Source organism: Fringilla coelebs (assembly GCF_963513975.1).
Source record: "Fringilla coelebs genome assembly, chromosome: 6".
NCBI lineage: Eukaryota > Metazoa > Chordata > Aves > Passeriformes > Fringillidae > Fringilla > Fringilla coelebs.
Genome location: NC_140034.1, coordinates 45,736,142 through 45,756,630, shown reverse-complemented (window position 1 = coordinate 45,756,630; position 20,489 = coordinate 45,736,142). Strand labels below are relative to the sequence as shown.

The 20,489-nt window shown below is 36.8% G+C and overlaps 1 protein-coding gene across 2 annotated transcripts in view; it reads left to right on the top strand.

The window, feature by feature from the left end:
* CHID1 (chitinase domain containing 1) overlaps window positions 1-20,489 on the top strand; it is a 94,282-nt gene that overhangs the window by 19,473 nt on the left and 54,320 nt on the right. The window contains exons 8-9 of one of the 2 annotated variants that reach the window (XM_084208304.1): window positions 14,288-14,389; window positions 15,615-15,770. In XM_084208304.1, coding sequence (XP_084064430.1) covers window positions 14,288-14,389; window positions 15,615-15,770 — 258 coding nt within the window. The remainder of the gene's footprint in view (window positions 1-14,287; window positions 14,390-15,614; window positions 15,771-20,489) is intronic. The other variant, XM_084208303.1, reaches the window with a different exon arrangement.

The window sequence follows — 20,489 nt, the reverse complement described above, 5'->3', positions numbered from 1 at the left end:
AACATGTTGGATCATCTGTTTAACTTCTCAAATTCAACTTTTGCAACAAACACTAAGTGAGATCGATCCTCTAATGATCCTTGCTTTAGTAACTGAAGGTTCCAGTGGTGCCTTTGGATTTTGGTTTCCTTGTAAAATGTTCTAGTCTAAAAGAAAACTTCTCTCTTTTTAAATCCACACATTTGATAGCTTTTCACAACATTAACCAGAGGCAGTTGAGCTGACATAATCAAGGGTAATCAAGAGTCAGGAATGTGTTCAGATGTTGATTCGGAGGCAGGAATCTCTCTAGCAAGCTTTACTGTCACAGAGAATGCATGTAGAGCTCTCATGGAAGAAAACAGATATTTGAGGTAGTGTTTTCATTCACCTGATGTCTAGGACCTGCATGATTTTCCTGCAAATGTTAATGATTTACAAGAGAGAGGAACAGCAGGAGCCAAAGCTATTCTTTATGAAGAGTGTGTGTGTAATTCTCCCTTGTGGATTGGAGTCTTGCAGTTGCAGATGTCTGAAGAGGCGTGCAAGAATTGCAGTGGTGTTTAAGTGGTTGCTAGAGCAGATGATTTGCTGAAGACTTCTACTCTGTCTTTCAACATAATGTCTCAAAAAGCTAGAATTCTCCTGCTTTGATGCATGTGTAAACTATGGGTACCATTTCTATAAGGTCAGTGGGTAGCCAGGCATATTCTGTCCATTGCTGATGGTGAGTAACTCCATTGGTCCTACTAATCCTGGGCTTGAATAAATTCCTGCTTTAAGTATATGGAATTCAGTGTTTTATTGTGCTGCAGAAATTATACTGGGAAAAGATGTGTGAATGTTTTTATACTGATTTCACAGGCCTCTTTCCAAATAGGATAGCTGTGCTGGAGTGAACTACCTTTATGCCTAAATATGCACTTGCATAACTATGTTGGGGGAAAAATAAATATGGCAAATGGACCTTGGGATTTGGTTGCACATGTTCTCATAAGTCGTAGGCATTGGGTTGGTTATTTTGTTTCTCTATACTTAAATTCTTTATAATATTAGGAATGTATTCTCAAAGCAAAAAGTGAGACTTTGTATAGTAACTCTTTTCTGTCTGCAAGTAAATTGAATTTTATCTGACTAATTATTGCATGTTTTGTCCCGGTTCAGCATTTTTCCACTGTGTTTCCCAATTACTGTCAAGAAAACAATGGGTAAAGGAAATAGCTTATGTTTATTTACATAAGCTATCATTGGAGGGAGCATCACTAATTTTTCTGTTTCTTGCTGACTTGTGGGAAAGAACTAAGACAAAAAGTTCCTGGAAGCTGTAGGTATGGTGTTTTCTTCACAGGGGTTCTCAGTCTGTCCATGGCTGCATAACCATTGTCTTCCTGGCATTTGTAGTTTATCGCAGACTTTAGACATATGATATAAATATGTTAAGTCTCAGTATACACTCATTAAAAGCTGTTCATTTTGTTAAACACAGTGTTAAATAACCCTGTATTTAGGTTGTAAGTGATTGCTTTCCTTGGGCTTTTTTCATCCCCTGAAGTATAATCCTTTGGGCAAAGTAGAAGTAAAAATGGCATTGGTTGTGTCACTTCATAATATAATACTATACTCTTTATTGACATTTTGATGGTTAGGATATGCACTAGGCAGTTTGCCCTGTGTGATGGATATCTTTTTAACACACCTCCCTTCAGGCTACAAGACAGTAGCTGTTCCTTGAATAACAGATGATTCTTTATCTCTTGATGTTGTACAGAATTCATAAATGAGAGAAAGTAAACTGTGAAGTAAACAAATAAACTCAGGTGCTGAGGTGAGAGGCTGCCCTGCCAGCATAATCTGTGGTGGGGCACTCTAGTGCTGCCCAGGGGGGTTTCCTGAACTGGAAAGCCTTCAGGGAGCTCCACAAGGAGGTGACTTGGTTGAGGAGTATCCAGGGGTCCAAGAGAGAAATGGATTACAGGAATCACACCCTACCTTCCCTAAAAGGTAGAAACCTTTTAGGCAAACAGGGCACATGACACAAAAAATTCCCTGTCATCTTTCCACCCGACTGAACATGTGACTTAATGGATAGAGGGCAGTGGTGACAAGTTCCTGCCTGTTACAGCAGTTGCATCTCCTCTGTCATTTCCCCACCTTCCTCACTTTGTCACTATTTAGAGTTTTAGAGTTACAGATGTAGCTACTGCTGCATTTCTGAAAAAAATATCAAAAATCTGCTGAAAAGTCTCTAAAACTTTGGAGCTTTGTATGTATCAATCATAATTAAAATTCATGAAAGACAGTGTTAGAAAGAGATTCTTTCAATTGTTTCAGAAGCCTCAGGTAGCACAAAGTAGCTTTGTACTTTTAGTAATTTTATCAAGTCTAGCATAATAATAACCAGATATGTCAAACCTTGATCCTTGATATAAGTAATTGTATGCAAAATAGCTGCTGTTCTTAGCTGTGTTTTAATAACATGCCTGCCAGTACAAAGCAGAGGTCAGTGAGCAAGATGGTTTCATTCAGCCTTGTGGGACACAGTGTTGGAGATTATTAGTTAAGGGTGAAGCACATTGTAAACAAACCACTGGAGCTGTCGCTGTCCTCGTGACATTCTGAAAAAATGCTGCTATTGGCAAATTGCATACAGTTTAGCTAGAATAATTTGTTATCTCCTGACTGGTTTCTGACGGCATATATCAAAGCAGTATTTAAATTAAAACCAAACATGTTTCTTCCTGATAAAAGGTACACTTAACCTCACAGCTTCTAGAAAAAAATTCTGTCTTTATTGACTTCTTGAGATGCACAGCTGTAGTGCAGCTGCTTTCATTTTAAAGCTACAGGAATCCAAACCTCTTTCTATCTTCAAGTACTTGAACATAATGTATGTTCTTGTCTCATCAAAATACACCAAGCATCCCCAACTTTGGATTTCATATTTGCATATGTAAGGAAAAAAAAAATCTACAGCTTCTCTTCCTGTTACTTAAAACTTCTATAGGTATGTATTATCATCAGTATTTTCCAGCACTAAACTGCCACTTCTTCAAAATTAACATTTTAGCTACTCAGTTTATTCTTTATTCTTGCTGCAAACACATTGTGGATGTGAAGTACTCTCTTAAGTATCTTTAGCCTTTTCTTTGTAGAGCTGCTGTGCAATGAGAATTACCAGAATCTATGCAGTCTTCATTACTCCTATCCAGTAGGAGTTGATACCAGCTTAGTTTTGCTACTCTGCCTCTTGGAAAGATTGGCAGGAGGGTAGACATGTTGTCCCTTCTCTTAGTGCTGTCATGCTCTTTTTCCACCTTTCTTATAAATATACTTACATATTTGACTGAAAAGTAGTAAGAGCACACAATGAATAGCTGCTCATCGACCTCACACTTCCTCAGCCTAATGGAATTCACAATTGACCAGTGTTTTGCATAAAGAAAATAGGTGCTTTGGCCTTCTAGAAACTGATTATAAACAGACACTTGTAATTACATTTTGTTTGATATCAGTAATCTGTCATCTTTAGAAGTTGCTGCAGATTCAATTGCCTTGGCATAACTTTGTGTATACAGAATGATATGTTTGTTGGTTTGCTATTCCAGTATATATACACACTGTTTTCCTTAGAAGTATTTCTGGCAAGTTGCAATTCTGATGTAGAATATACAAGTAAACAGCAGGGTAATTTTTATGGTAATGTATGGTAAACAAATTCAATGAAATTATAAGCAGCTTCTAACATGTGTCTGTTTTGGAGTGAAATGGGAACTGTCACTTACTTTTAGCATCATTCTCAGGAAGGACTCTGTGGGACAGAATGTAGAACATTGAAATTTTGGTAAGTAAATAATGCTGGATCAAATCAGCAGGAAACATATTGCTTGTTCCAGATGAAGTTTCCAATTACCAGATTACGTCAAATAACAGTATATTAGAAAACCAAATATGTAGAATACTGTTTATTAAGTAGGATTTTGCTTTACTGATACATACACTTAATATTATGAAAGGTTTAAATATTTGTGAGAAACCTGGTCATAATAATCTTATTTTGTTGGAATCACTAATATTGTTGCTGAATTTTTCTGAGCTTTTCACATGTCTAACTTTTCTTTCCAATTTTACAAATGAGGTCCCAGAAAAGTAGGCAGTTCTAAGAATGGTGTTTATTTGTTGTAGAGTTACTAAGTATATACAATATATTCTCTGCATTGGACAAGCAATATACAGAAAGTGGGATTTGGGAGGGAAAATCTGAAAGCTAAATATGCAAAGTTTCATATTTGTTGGGCCTAGTTGGTAATAACGCTTTGTCCTCTACTGTTCCCATAGTTGTCCATCTTCCTGTGAGTATCCTAAAAAAAAGGGACTGTCAGGAATATGGGGAGTACAGTTACATATCAAGAAATTTTGTAATCCGACCCCGTGCATAAAGTTCAGCACTCAAAAAGGCACAGAAATGACTCCTTAGAGGGCTGTCTAGGTTAACTGACTGGTGTAGTCATTTTTATTGCATGTTAGAGAACCTGTATAATATGTTTGATTTGGATCACAAGATACAGCTTGAGATATGAGTTTATACTGAGGGGAGCAGAAGACTCTGTGGGAAATTATTACTGATTGCTGAGTAACAGTTACTGGAGCAAGTTTAATAATGTCTTCAAATTATGGTAATACTATTAAATCCTACTCAGTCATGCTACTGGGCTCATGTATAAAGGCTCAAGGTATAGGTCTGGCAGTCACATCTCTTTTTACAGCGAATTCTGTTAGTGACAGTAAATCTGGATGCATGTTAATGGCTCTAAACTACATCTGTTTCCCATGCTGATGACTTCCCTGGTTTTGCTGCTGTTTGTTGGGCTGCCAGCTCAGTACAGCATGGCTCTGACTGCAGCCATGAGATGTTCCACATGCATTTTGCATAGGTTCAGAAAGGACTCCAGAGAAACAAATCTATTCTTAGAACTGCCTCTTTTAAAGATTGTACTTTACAATATAAAATCAATGCAACAAAGGTCTGACTGCTGACATCTTCTGAAGCAATGCATGCATCTGGTTTTGAATTCCCAGTGTGGAGAATCATTGAAATAATCTGTAGGTCAGCTAACCACAGCCAAAGAGAAAAAAGGGTGGAGTGCATTCCTCTGCATACCTGTCATTTGTAGCTCCACCAATTCTGAGCCAGCTGGTGTAGAGCAATTACTACATAAGTTTCAGTATTAAGTTGGAAAACTTTCCAAAAAACAAAGAGAAAAAAAATGGTGAGCATTTTATCCAAGGAGGAATTAAGGCTACATTTGGTGTGTTAGAGTTTTTAAATTAGGCTTGTTTGTTCCAGAGTACAAGCTTGTTTTGCGTGATGTTCTGCTCTTGGAGCATGGCTTGCCTGGGCATTAAGCCCTGGCACAAGAGGCACTAGAATAGTTTGGAAATTAGTAGAAGCAAATGGTGACACAGTGGATGTTCATTTGTGCATAGTCCTTCTTAAATGGCTCCTATGAAGATACTGAAGCAATGTAATGGAAACAGCATGAAAGGAGATGAGTTGACTTTCCCAAAAATGGAACTGGTAAATACAAGGGTCAAAATTAATTTTTTCTTATTTGGTAGTCAGATTATCTGGTTTTGTCAGATGTGTATTTCTTATGTCGACTTCAGAGTTTTAGATACACTGTATTTTTAAAGTTACATTGTAACTTAAGAATTTGTAAGTGACTGGTCTGCCAGTGTGCCTCAGCTCCGGGGACAGCAGTTTTCAGGCTTATTTGTCCCTGAATGTCTGCTGAGATTTCATGCTTTCTTTTCAGGGCATATATTGCTTGGCATGTTTCCCCTTCTTGACTTCTGTTACTGGTTTAAACCAGATGGGCCACAGGTAATTAGTCTGGCTTCATGAAAAGTGTGTAGGCTACTCCATGTCAAGAACAGATCCTGTGCTTCTCCCTATTTGGAGAGCAAGGACTGCAACAACAACGGCTGGGCTGGGATGTGTGTATTGAAGAAGAGTGCCAGTCCTTAATGTTCTGCAAAAAATTCATTAGGTACAGAGATACCATTATGCTTCCTGATAAAAATATAGCAAGTTTTCACTTGTCAGTCTGTTAAAATTCACAGTCCCCCAGTGATATGAAGCACACAGAGTGTATGAAGGAACCACTCCCAGAGCTTTTGTGTAGAGAATCTGTAGCACTCAGTTACTCTTTCCTTGCTCGTTGAGCTGTCTAGGTTTTGTTGGTTTTAAAACACCTATATTAATCTTCCCTATGTGAGAATTTGGTAAAGAGATTTTTGCTACTGAGAAAATTTGAACACAGTCAGTAATGTGATTTGTAGTCTTCAGTAGAGATGTTTGTTTATTTTAAATTATGATCTTTTCTGTGGGCAAGGGACCTTTTTCTCTGAAGGCAGAAAAAAGCCCTTTTGCTCTGAAGGCATTTGAGTGTCATCATTGATATTATGAAATAAGTGCTCCAGACAAGGACAGTGCACAACTAGGGTTGCAGGTTTTTAATTTTGAATTTAAGCTGCTATTCAGAATAGTAGTAGAGTGTAGTATTGGAAGGTGCAAATAATTTTTAAAAAGTCAAAAGAAACTATAACTACATTACATTACTTTTACTAGAAGTTTATCTAGCAAACTCTTAAAATCTACAGATGAATGGACGTCAGAACTCCTAGACTACCTACATCTTAAGAAGGTTCTCCCTAATGTCCAGCCCAGGTTTACTAAAGCAATTATTCTGGGATATTCAGACTGCTCCAACTCACTACAAATGAACTGCTAAACTGTTGTGTTTCCATTAAAAGTCTCCTTTCTCATTTGCTCATTCTTTTATAATTTTTGTCTCTTGGGATGATGTTTCTCTGACTTATTAACAATAAGATGTCCTTTCATACTATGTAAGCAAAATGAGATTTGGGGATGTTAAGCTGGGCTTTAAATGGGAGGGGAGGGAACCTCCTGCTTTTGTTTCTGCCCTCATCTGTTCCAGCACTTTAGTGTGTGAAACTGGCAGATTGTTCTCTGAGTAGAGCCAGATGAATAACCATGACTGGAAAAGTGTAGGTGACCAGAGGTGATCACACTGGTTTTATGGAAAAACTTTTCAGTTTCATTTTTAATTCTATTTTAAGAGGAATAAGACTTTTGTACAGGGATTGTTAAATACATTAAAAAGTTGGGAGGAGAAATTTATACTAACTTGGCATTTGTGTTATTAGTTTCTCCTGAAATGCACTGATCTTAACATTGTGGTTCAATGGACAGTTTGGGGTTTGAAATGTACAGTCCCTGATTTGTCATATTGATCTGGGTTTGTAGGCCACAGGATCAGATACTGTGTTTGGTTCATGCTTCACCTCTTGCAATGTTTTGTCCTTATTAAGGAATTAGAGAAAAAAAAATCTGTATTTCAAAGGCTAGTGAAGGTACTTGAATTTACAGTAAGCATGTGCATTTTCTGAAATGCCTGAGTATCATGAATCTCTGCAAAAGCCTTGATCTGTTGTCTGGGAGGATGTGCTTACTGAGGGAGAAAGGTCAGAGATGGAGAACATGCTGTGCTTTTTACAGTCTCCATTCAGCTGCATGGAATTCATCCCCCCCTATGTAGAAATCTCCTTTTGTCTACCTGAGGATCTCTTTTTTGTTGGTTAAACATTCAGTATGGTCATGTTCTTTTGACAGCAGGGATTACATCTGTAATTATTGTTCATGGCTTTGAAGAGTATTGTTTCAAGGTCCTGTTGCTGACTTGGCTGCTTCATACAGTGCTGTTGTAGACAGACCTTAATTCTGTTTTTAGCCTGATTTCTGAGGTAATAAGGTGTCTGTAAGCTTTCTCTCTTACATTTTTCATCTCTCTGCTAAAGCTTCTTTGGCATTTGACCAGTTTCAAGCCAAATAGAGATGGGCATAGAATTTTAATAGTCAGGTTCCTGTTACTTCATGAAAATATGTAGCTGGACAGATAAAGATAAAATTTTTTTTCCCCCTAGACCCAGCTGTAAGAGGGCATTGTAAGTGAAACATCTAGAGGACACCAGAAATCTAGTTGCAAAACATCCATGGAAACCACGATTCATGTAGAATTCTTTTGTAAGTGCTGATAGTGGAAAATTACTTCAGTGAGCTGTCATCCTGAGAGTTTTGAAAATGAGAAAGGGTAGTTACAAAATTGTCAAGAGGATTTTTTTAGAGAAGGAAATGGTTTCAGATTGAACTTGGTTACACACTTTACTGCTTAATTATCAATGCCTGTAATTGTGTGATGAACAGGGTAGTCATTTAGCTATTTCTTCTATTTGCTATAAAACAGACTTCATGCAGGAAGAAACTGAATTTTTATCCAGTGATTTTGCATTAACTGAATTCAGTGGTCTGTGTTCATAAAATGCAGTAGCATCTTGTAGTGCTCCTACCTGCAATGAGCTATGAAAACCAATAATATCTCAAGATGAAGAAAAATTTGCAAAAAGTTGCTCTACAGAAAATTATACATGACAAGAAAATTAAGTCATTACTGAGAGGCTGACTTCTCAAATAGAATCATAGAGGAAACAGAAGATCAATCAGTTTTCCATTATGAAGGCTATTCAAAGATGAGGAGACAGGAAATCTCTTTTATAAAGGAGGGTGAAGGTGAGGTAACCCTACAAGAATGCAGTTTGAACTTGTAGGGAATAGCAGTCAGTTAAAGGACCTTTTTTCTCCTTATTTCATTTTGAGAGTCATTGTAGTGAGACAAGAAGTAATTGAGAATGTAGATTCATTTGAAAGCAAATGAAAGCAGCTTTCATTGTTGAAGCATTTTTTTCCAGTCTTTCAATATGAAAGACTACAAACTCAAAACCTTACAAAAATACTTATCACTAAAGCATTACTGGGAATTTTGAGACATATGACTGTATGTAATTTGAAATATTCAGGTAATAAACATTCTAGGCTGTGAAACAAACCCCCCTGCAGTTATTTTCGACATTAAAAGATAGAATACTAAAAAGGGACTGTGGAATTCTAGGCTGTGTATATGGAAATACCAAGGCAAACAGGTGGTTTCTTCTAGATCTCTGATGTTGTCCCAATAATAGGGATTTTGTATATACATGTGGCAGTGTGCCATTGGGAAATGTTGACAGATTCTCAGGAATGTGTGCAAATAAGACTTATGCTCTCAGGGGAATCATCATTCTGTGAGTTCTCCCAGGTTGCCATTGCTCTCTTACTTGAAGGGAGAACTTGTAAAGATTATGTTGTATTCCTGAGGCTTTTTATGGGAAGGATTTCTGTGGTTGTTGTGAAAGGCAGCTTCTTTACTGTTTGTTAAAAGGAAAATACATAACAGAATAAAAAATGTCCACTTAAGGTTGAAACAGCAATGAACTGGAAAGGAGAACTCTCATTTTTTCTTTGCAGTGTCCTTTTATTCTTCCACCCCTTTCTGCACACCCAGCAGTCTCATGCTCTGTTTCCTATCCTTAGTGTTAATCATTTCCCTGCGCTGATAATTTCTACTTGTAGAAATTTTTGTAGAGATTTTGTAGAAAGCCACCTCTCTGAATTCCTGATGTATGGTGCCTTATCCTTTAAATGTTGAACAGGAGTGGCAGATACTTTTTAGATTAATTCCAGATATGTATTTTTACAGGGCTAAGTCCATATTTCTTACACATTTTAATAACTATTTAAAAATACCTAAAGAACAGATATTGTATCCATTAGCAAATCTTGTTGGTCCAAGGAGTTTAAGTGAGTGTTTACATTTGGCTGGTATTTTAGAAATAGAATCCAACAGATTTTTCTAGAAAACAGAAAATTGAAATATATGGGATAAATATAATTCCATATTAACAGTTTTTTCAAACCAGAAAGAAGAAAAAAATAAAGCTTCATTTCTTTGAGAGATGCTTTTTCTTTTCAATACTAAGGAAAACACATTCACCAAAAAGTGTTAGTTTAAAATATTAATTGTATAAGATAGAGGATACAATTTGATTTTTGTTTTGCTGTGGAATTTTATATCGTCATTACCAGTGTCTGAGCATTTTCAAGTCACTCTTTAAGTGACAGAACTGATACCTGTCACACTTTTCATGTCTTTTCTTATGGTGATCTGTTTATGCAATTCATACTTTGCACTGGTGTAGTCTTGCTTAGATATTTTCCCTGACTGAAATATGCTTGCCAGGCAAATAAACCACATGCCCTGTACTGAAAGTAGATGATGAACTGTAAGATGAATTTTTGGATCCTGAATTCTCAATCAGAAAAGTAGGTTGAGTGATGACTCAAGTTTAAACACTTCCTAGCTTTGCATCTGCTTTTCACCAGGGCATTTATCATTGCCAGAGAAGCTTTTTTATCAAAACAGGGATAGCTTATTGGGTAAAGAAGACATAAAAATGCAATATAATGCTTGGTTGCAGAGGTTGAGACATAATATTACACTGCCACATTGAAACTTCTTTGAAAGGAGCTAAAAACTCCAGTGCTTTCTCAATAATAGTGCGAACCAAACCTGTGACTATGAGGCCTGAGTAACTTTAAGGCCTATTTAATAGTAAAAAACCCTCAAGTATCTCAGATTTAAAAAAAAAAATTATGGTTCTTGTTAATAGTGTAAGGCAATGTTTTTCAACAATCCCAGAAAAATCAGTCTTGTCCTCTTTCCTTTCTTCCCAGTGTGTTTCATTGGGGTATGCACTGAGTAGCAGGCTTGATTGTAGATTCAACTTAAATAGTTCAGTTTTTCAGTTGATTATAATTCCCATTCATGTATTTTGTTCAATCCAGGTTACTGAAAACCTCCATGGATGTTGAATAGCAATAGTTGATACTAGCAGGAAAACTGGGGAACTTCAACCGTCTGAGGATATCCATAACTGAATCTGGTTTCATCCTGGTGCCCTGAGCTCCAGTAGGGTCAGGACAATGGCACCAGGCCCATTGCTCCTGTGGCCTCCCCGGTCCCCCTGCACCACAGAACAGTGCTGCCCCAGGGAGAGAGTCCTGGCATGTGACAATCCAGGGGGCTGGAATTCCAGGGCTGGGGATTGAGGGGCTGGGGGTACCAGCTGTGCCACCTGGGGCATCCTTTCTCCATCCTGTCTTCATTCCTTCTCCTCCCCTCCTGCATCATTATTCTTCTCCCAGGTGTGAGAGGGTTTCAGGATCTTAGGAGAGGAGTTTGGGTCTGGTTTTGCAAATGGGCTGAGAGAAGCCCTGGTTTGATCTAGACCAGGGGAAGTTTTAAGAGCAGATTTGCAGAGAAAACTCAATTGTTACACTTGTCTTTCTTTCTGCAGTGTCTCTTAATCTTCTTTATAAAGTTTTAAATTAAACAAACCATGTTAAAAAAAATAATCCCAAGTGAAAGTGGAGTCTGTCCTAGTTTAACAGACTGGAAATATTCAGCCGACTGGGTAAGTTATGCCAACGCAATGGGATTTAGGCTTGAATGTTTTAGCAAACAAGGGTAAATGCAAATACAAGATCTTTTTTTTTGTTTTTATGGAGGTTTCAGTTGGAACCTTAGGAGAGGAGTTCAAGATATGCTTGTACAATGCTCTCAGATATATGGAGAGATTGTTGGGGCTGTCCTGTGCAGGGCCAGGAGTTGGACTTCATGATCCTTGTGGGTCCCTTCCAACTTAGCATGTTTGATGATTCTGTGAGTCTATGTATATTGTACAGAGCTAATAAATGATGATGAAGCTTCTGTCACTTCAATGTCTATTTTGAAAATGGTATTAAAAGTTAAGAAGAATGACAGTCTTTTGAGTTAGACTTGGAAAGTATTACTTTCATTGACTTTGCATATTCTGTGACAAGTTTCCTGACTTTCCAGTCTCTTGCTGGATTTCTCAACAAAGTAGGCATTAGAACATACCTGCATTTTACTTAAGTTTACATAAATATCAGAATGATTGAAAAACCTCCAATTTGGACTATAATAGCTGTTGAAAAACTATCTGGGTTTTATTCTTGAGTGCCAGTTTTCTTGACTCAGATTAATTCTAAAGGCATGAGTCAAATAGTCCTGGTTTTGTTCCAGTGGAGTTTCCCAAAATGCTTGACTAGAGCAGAGTTGACTATTTATTGAATTGAGTGAGTGGTGCTTGTTTTTTGAATAGTGCTGCTCTTTTAACACTATATGTTAATGGACAAAGTATATTCATTGCTACTAGGTTTGTTCCAGTTGGAAATTTGTGCCCTTGCCACTCAGATGGAATTCCTTTGTAACAGAAGTAGTTGAGTTACAAAATTGCTTTGGAGAAAATGATGGCAATATCCATTTTAACCTGTGGGTTTCTTCTTAAGTTACACATGCAAATTTCATTAAAGTACTACCTGGCTGAATCTATAAAGCAATCCAACTTGCCCTAATAACTAATACACATTATAATTACTTTTTATGTTTTTCCCTTCAGGAGTAATCACAATCAATTTACTGAAAATGTGTTTTGCTGGAGTTTGCATTGGGAAATTGCTTTGCCCACAGACATCCAAGTTTCCATAACATCGTTTCAAAGATGTATTTATTATTTTAATTCTTGTAGAACAACTGTAGTTTGCAATTACAATACATCACAAGCAGATGACTATAAAAAAAGCCTGAGGTCCACCAGTAGGTTCCAGAAGTGAAGGTTTTTTAAAAATGTGTTACAACCCTTGAAGGAAAAGAGTGGAATTTCTCCTTCCTGTGACCAGTATGTCACTGGTTCTGAAAATCTGACAGGCATGTTATGTGATTTAATCTGCCCTAGTTTGTAACCTGCATTTTGTTCACCTCTTTCCTTATGAACTGGAACACAAAGTGTCCTTGTGAACTGATAAATGAACACTGTTATGCTCTGGTGATCCATGTAGAACATATTGTTGGATGTAGAATTTCCACACTGATCCAAAAGGGATAAAGGTCAAAATATGTGATTTTTCTGTTTATTACTTGCATCTGTCACTGAGCATCTTTTTTGTTTTTACATTTAAGCCGGAACGTGAGTGGTTTTAAAAGCATACTTTGCTTAGACAAGGCTTGGCTTCTAATTTCCAACTTAAGTAGCAGTTACTGCTACTATTGGAAAAGTCTGGATTCTCCAGTCTCACTCCTCTGCTCTCTAGAGTAATCTTGTACAATCCTATAAGTCTACCTCTTCAATAGCAGAGATGCACCACAGCGTTTTTAGCTGTTAAACTGCATTTTTTCCCCTTTTGTCTTATTTTGCAATGTCTCCCTATGTACACTGCTGTCCCAGATTATTTGGGACAATATCCTGTTTCTCTACCTGTTTGTCTCATATTAACATGCTTCAGAGCCCTCTGGTTGAGGACAGGCCTCTTCTGGCAGTAGCTCTTCTCCATTTTAGTCCAGTCCCATCTTTGCAATGTGATTAAGGTTGCCTTATGTTGCCTCTGTGCTGCTTGTGCTGCTATTTTGAAATTACAAATTCTCTTTGAAACAGATCCAATGTTTTCTGGCAACTTGTGTGAATTAATTGTTTCCATCTTGAATGATTGAAGGAAGACAATAGCCTCTCTGAATCCAAAACAGACAAAAATACACACCCCCTCACCCATGAAGATAAGGTAGATATTAATCCAGGTCTATATTTTGTAAATCAAGAGTAAGCAAGAAAGGGGGGGAAGAATGATTTTCCATATTTCATACCAAGATGTGCTGAAGGCATAACTAGACTTTTGTCTAGAAAAGGTCATAGAATGGATTTCTTCTTTCTTCTCCGCTGACCAAAGAAAGAAATGGACCTGCCTCTGTCTAAAGAAAACAGGTTTTCTTTCTTAAGTATGGTATAAACAGAAATTGTTCTTTTTGAGGTCAATAAAAAAATTGCATTTGATTTGTATTTTTCTATTAACAGCTGCACCCATCCATTTATTTAAGTATGCCTCAGTTTTGTAAGTCTCAAAACCAGTTCAACAGCCCAAGCAATTAAAGGTTTTGTAAAAGCTTTTAGAGCTCAATTGATTGCTACCTAAGGCAATTTGATTAGTCCACAGCCCTTATAATCACTGTTGCAGCCATTCTGGAAATACTTATTTGGTAAGTGTGCTGTGGAAGTATGATTCTTCCCACTGGCCACCTAGATAGCATTGAATTTTTTTTCTTTTTCTTAGCTGTTTATTACAAAAATGGCACTGAAATACATATTTTAATTTTTTTTGCCACCTCAGAATGAAATATTTTTCTCTTATGTGATCAAATGATATGAAACCCAAAGGAGAGAATAAGCCTGGTCATTGTTGTAATTTATCTCTTCCTGTTTCTGTTTTGCTTTGTTTTGAAAGGACCAACCAGCCAGGAATGTTCACAAAGAGAGAATTTGATCAGTTGGCCTCGGCAGTAGACAGCTTCAGTCTCATGACGTATGACTATTCAGCCCCACATCGGTAAGATTTCATCTGACATCAGAAAGATCATTGAAGGAGCTGATTCCTACTGGGGTCTGTTAAATCCACAGTCCAAGTCAATTTTTTTTCTAGTAAAGTGGATAGCACTTTGTACTTGTATGATACTAAAGTTCTAGATTAGTAATTATAATAGGCAATTTGTCCAGAAGCTGATAACTCAGTACAGTTTAAACAGCAATGTGTATCTGGGGTTTGGATATTATCAAAGACTTTGTACTCCAGCTAAAAAGGCATTCTTTAAAACGGATAACTTGCTCTTTTCCAGGCTAAATAATGCTTTTTGGGTTATTTAGCACAGTTCTGCAGTATGGGTACGTTAATACTCTACTAATAATAATAAGATTGTCAAACAAATTAGCTTTAAACAATCGATACTTTCTTTGCCTTTAAATATGAGCACAGTTCCCAGCAACTTTGCTCTGCTGTATTAGCATGTTGAGTTTTAATGGCACAGGTATCATGAACGCTTAGAGGCAGATAACTAGTAGGGAGTAGTAGATGTTGATATTTGTGAGACTGGGATATACTCTTCCTGTTACCATGCTAGTGAGTGCCTTTTGTCATGTTAATGTTTGAGGGAGAGCCTGCTCTGCTCTCCAGCGAGGTAGGAAGGGAATGAGCGCAATATCCTGATGTTACGTACGTGACAATTCAATTACTCTGTGTATTAAGGCTATATTCTTTTTCTTCCTGTAGGTTGTTGTTAGGTACTTTGTAGTATTACACAATCATTGAAATAAGTATTACACAATCATTGAAACTTGTCTTGCTTACCAGTCACTAATTTTATAGTTCCTTCTGCAAGTAAATGGTTGATTTTATCCCAGTATATTTTGCCAGATTGCTGTAAAAACATTGAGAAAAAACCTGAAGTCATACAGAGCATTGAATTATAGCATATGCACTGTGAAAGGCCCAGTAGCAATGGGCTAGGGGAAGCTTTTTCTTACCCCTAGGAAGGAATTCTGTGTCCCTTCATTTTGGAATTGAATCAAAAAGTCAAGAGTGGGGCAATCATGTTTTGTGTATCAGCACTTCAAGCTACAGAAGAATGTGCATTTAGCATTGATAGAATTATAGGCTCATCTTCACTGATTTTTGTGTGCCAAAATTTTCTTTTTACAATTACACTGGTCAAAAAGAGAAGGCTGAGTGTGAACATGTGCTTTTTTGACACCCTGTTTGATTTTTGCTAACTTGACAGACCTGGTCCAAATTCCCCCCTTCCCTGGGTACGAGCTTGTGTTGAAGTACTGGATCCTGATTCAAAATGGAGGAATAAAATACTTTTAGGACTGAATTTTTATGGCATGGACTATTCTGCTTTGGGAACCTCTGGGGAGCCAATCCTTGGCAGCAGGTATGACTTCTCTGGATAGTAAGTACTTCTGTATGATATATTCCCACAAAAATCAGAAATTCACAAGTATTCTTATTTAGAAATATGGATGAGCTAGCAACACAGAAATGGCAAAAGTGATAAATATGCACATGAAATAGTAGCTCACCAGTTAGGGTAAGACCTGTAACTTCTCTTCCCTGTACAGAAATGCAGATAGATGGCACAGTTATCCTGTCAGAACTCATATGCAAAAATGGTTTGTGTAGTTTTCCCTCTTTCCTCTATTCATGCTTGTACATGCAGGTTGCCATCTTTGTGTTAAAAATGTTCTGCAGTATTCTCTTATGCTCTGCATCATTTTTGGTTCCTGCAGTTGTCCTAATGATTCTCTCTGCTCCTGAAGTTGTTACTTGTTACTTTGAAATTTGATTCTGGTTTCCAACACCAATCTTTCAGTGCTGATCTCTGAATCTGACTGAATAACAGAAAAGGGGAAAATAAAGCCATTGTTTACAGTGAAAGGTATTTAGCAAGTATTCTAGAATTACTTCTGAAAAATTGATGGTGATGGTTAGGCAGGAAGAATACTCAATAGTCAAAGCATTGTTGATTTGCAGACCTAATTATACAAGCTCATCAAAATTATGTAGCTTCACTGTAATATTTACAGCTCCTTTTGCAAATGGAGTGTAGCACTATCTAGCAGAATAAAAGGTTCTTGCTTTTTTCTGAACTGCAGCTTTTGAAATTAAGTTTCCACTTGAAAAATGCTGTGCACTAGGATGGCATCTACTTTTTGTAGATTCTTCTGGACTATATTATAGTATTAATTCATGTTGCTTCTTAATTAATGGCAAAAATACCCTAGCCCAGAGTCATGTATAAAACTTTAAGCTTTATAAGTTTTACTTTTTAAAAAAAGTTTTAAGTTTTACTGAGAGGCTATTTACCTGTATGTAGGACACTGGTGTACAGTATGGTTCTATTAGTATATTCTTCACTGACAGATCATGAGATTGTAGTTTTCCAGGTATTTACCAGAATCAAGGTTCTGTTCAAAGTTTTTAAGAGGCTTTGAATTTATGCATAAAACACATCCATTTTCCCTTTGCTGTGTTACTGTTGGTCAGTGGTTATGTTTATTTTTCCAGAAATATAGTTCTAAGCATCCAGAATTGTGTATGTCATGTAGTAATGTAAAAGTAGAATAGACTCAAAGTAAAATAGCTTCAAAATAGGCCAAACTTCTGACATAAAGAGCAGAAAAAAGGGGGTTTTAGTGTAAAATGAGCTTTCTGCCACTTAATTGGTATCAGGCCATTTGTAAGGAAGTCCTTTGACCTGCAAAAAGTGCTGAAGGATTGATGCATTTCACCTTTAAGGCACTGTCCATATGTTGTAGTGATAGTGAAGCTGAGCTAAAGTACTGGTATTAAAATGAATTCAAAGTCTATTCATTTAAGTGCAGTCTGGTATGTGTCAACTTCTTTGTTGTAGACTTCTGCTCAAGTTTTTGCATATGAAATTTATTGCAAGTACAAATCTCCAGCATGTCAGTGCTCCTTGGCACACAGTAAGGTGCACCATTTCTTGTTGAAATATATTCATTGAAATCTGATCCTCTTTAAGAAGAGAGATGGATAATTGAAAGATTCAGTGGCAAACTGTGTATTCTCAGATTGTTTGATGTCAGTGTATTAAGCATCCTAATTATTATTAGCAAAGTGTGAAGAATTGCATGCAGAATGCAGAAATCTATGCTGCTCTCATGTTCATGTTTTTCTTTAGGATAGGAATTATGTGATGGAAAGAGATGCTGAACATAGATGGATTTTGTCCACTACATATTTTTTTCAGTCCAGAAATTCATAAAATAACTTACAATAGAACTCCTAGTTGCATAACATATTATTTGGCAGTGTTTTTTTATTGCAGACTGTAATATAAAGGTAGAAGGTATACTTGCAAAGATATACAGCCTTTTTGTGCAATATCCTGTTTCCTTCATACAAACAATAAGAAGTAATAGATATATATGTATTTGCTTGCATATGCATATATCTATATAGATATATCTCAAGATTAAATTAAATGAAAACAATTTCTCTCTTATAGCAGCATAATGTAGTTTGTCCTTGGGTGTTGTTACAATAGGAACTACAATTTTTATTTGCAGCAACAATTTGTTTCTTAAAGCTCAGTCACAACTATTACTTATTAATACAATGAGTCAATCACAGAGATTACAGCACTTTCTGGTGCTTTAATCAACCAAGTACTGTTTGGTTAGCTGCAGGGAAGCTGCATTCTTGTGTATATTTCATCGTGACATAATTTTTATGAAATCCTAAGCTGGAAATAAAGGTGTTCTGTTTGTGATTCTTCAAATCACCTGTAGTGTTTCTGGCAATGTTTTCTGCCCTCTGGCTGTCAAGAATCAGGTGTCTGAATTGTTAAGATGCAGAGATGCAGTCATTCTAACTTTCCACTGTATTAAAATCCTGTCAGAACATAACCACCTGGTGCTGCTTCCTTGGTTTTCTAGTGATCACCTTGTTCCCAGCTTGTCCTCTGTTGACACTGTGACCTGACAGTATTTCCTCTTCACCTGGAGTGTATGCCTTGGGTAAATTATTTTTCAGTATACTCTGAAGCTGAAGAAATGGGTTAGTCTTTCTGAGAGATCTTTACCTTTGAGTCCTTTTTGAGACCTGCAGTAGGTCAGCAAGCCTCTCAATCTCATGAACTTCTGACTTCCAATGCACTTTTTCTGCCTTTAGCTATCTGTTCTACAGAATCTCTCTTATTCATTGGGACATTACATTACTATGTCCATTATGACCTGGGCCAAAAGGGAATGGATAAACTTCGTTGTTGGCTGTGAATTAAAAGCAATATAAATCAAAGGCTGTCATGTAGCAATGGTGTCACTTAAGTTTAATAAATCAAAATTCTTTATTGAGCCCCTCCCTGCTGAGTTTAATGTGATTTTGTCCTTTTTTTTTTTTTTTTTTTTGTATAGTGTTGAAAGAGGGAAGATACAATCTCTGATGTTCCACCTGACTCGGTGTAACTTTTGAATATATTCTGCCTTCAAGCTGCTTTTGTTCCAAATGTTGCCATTGAAAATAGATATGTGAATAACTCTATTATTTTGAAACTTTTATGGTAATTTTAAACATTTAAGAAGATTGATATAGTAAATTGCCAGCTGAAGCAAGGGAGAAACTAATTTTACAATGCATTGTGCTGTTCAGAGATAGAAAATAAGATGACTTGCAAGCTGTGTGAGGATGTAGAGTTCTACTGAGAATTTCATTGGCTGCCTGCCATTCCGTAAATACCACATAAAATGTGGTACTTAGAAACAGTCAGAGGTGAACTTTTTCTCTGAATTATCATGGCAGTGTCTTTATAAGCAGTAGTTTAAGATTTGGGCCAACTGTGACTCATGATTTTGTATTATAGAAGTTAGCAATAAGCTTGTGCCAGGAACTCTACTCTTGAAGCAGCAAAGCTTTTACAACATTTATCTTCGTGCTGTAATTCTCTCAGGATTTCTATTACTTGCCTGTATGCCAGGATTCTGTATCCTGAATTAAGCTATTTTGTTCATAGTTCATGGGATTTTGGGGAGATCCTAATGTTTGAAATATACCAATGTATCCATTAGCTTTGTAGGACTGAACAGCTTGACCTTTGGTCCACCTCTCCTCTTTACTGAAAAAAATGCTAAGCTACTTCTTCTTAAATTGTAGTGCTGGGTCAGGTGGTAAAATCATGGCAGTGATAGATGGAAGTTACAATTGTGCCTGGAATCAGAAGTTATTTCTGTATTACAGATGTCTAAATATTTCAGGAGTGTTTGAAACATTTTATTCTATTAAATTCCCTCTAGAATATTCTAGTATGTGTCTCATCCATGGTATATCTGTCCCTCCCTCCCTTTAAGAATGGAAGGTGAAATTGAGCTGTTGGCTGAAAGTGTAAGACTAGTTAATTAGATGTAACGTAGATAGAGCGTCTTACAAAATAAAATTATGGATCATATTTCAGCTTATCCAAATTTACCTTGTGATGATAAATAAAAAAATATTACAATAGTTTTTATGTAAAACACATTCTTATTTCTTTTGAAATGAGGAAAAGGTGGCTTTTATTTATTAGACAAATGATTGGTTCCCAGGTTTGGTTGTACAATGGCATTGGCTGTGGGTTAGTGTGTATATCTCAGTGAACCTGCTTTAAAAAACTGGCCAGTTGTGATGTACATTTTAAAGAGTGGGCATCTTATTGTGAAATATGCTCTTCTCCATCTGCTATGGTGTTTTTAAATAGCAAGTTTGCTACAGGCAATATTTAGGCAGTTAAATATTGACAAAATAATTAGGATGTCGTTCTTTACTGTCTTGTTGTCTCCAGCCATTAGAAGATAGTGTGATAAAATTAGGAATAATACTTCTGTGGTTTAAAACTAAGAGCCAGAAACCTTTACTGTAAGATAAATTTACTTATGTCCTTAGAATTGAGTGTGGGCATTTGTGCATGATGTGAAGCGGAAGAAACTCGTTGCTTTGGTAGCCTTCTTTGGGCTTGTGAGATCACTAATGGTGAACCTAAAGGCAGTCCTAGCTCAGATTGAATCTCTTCAGATACATGATGATTAACAAAGATCATAGAACAGGTGGCACCATGTATGTATCCAGATCAGTATGAATCCCTTTGCTCCCATTGCCC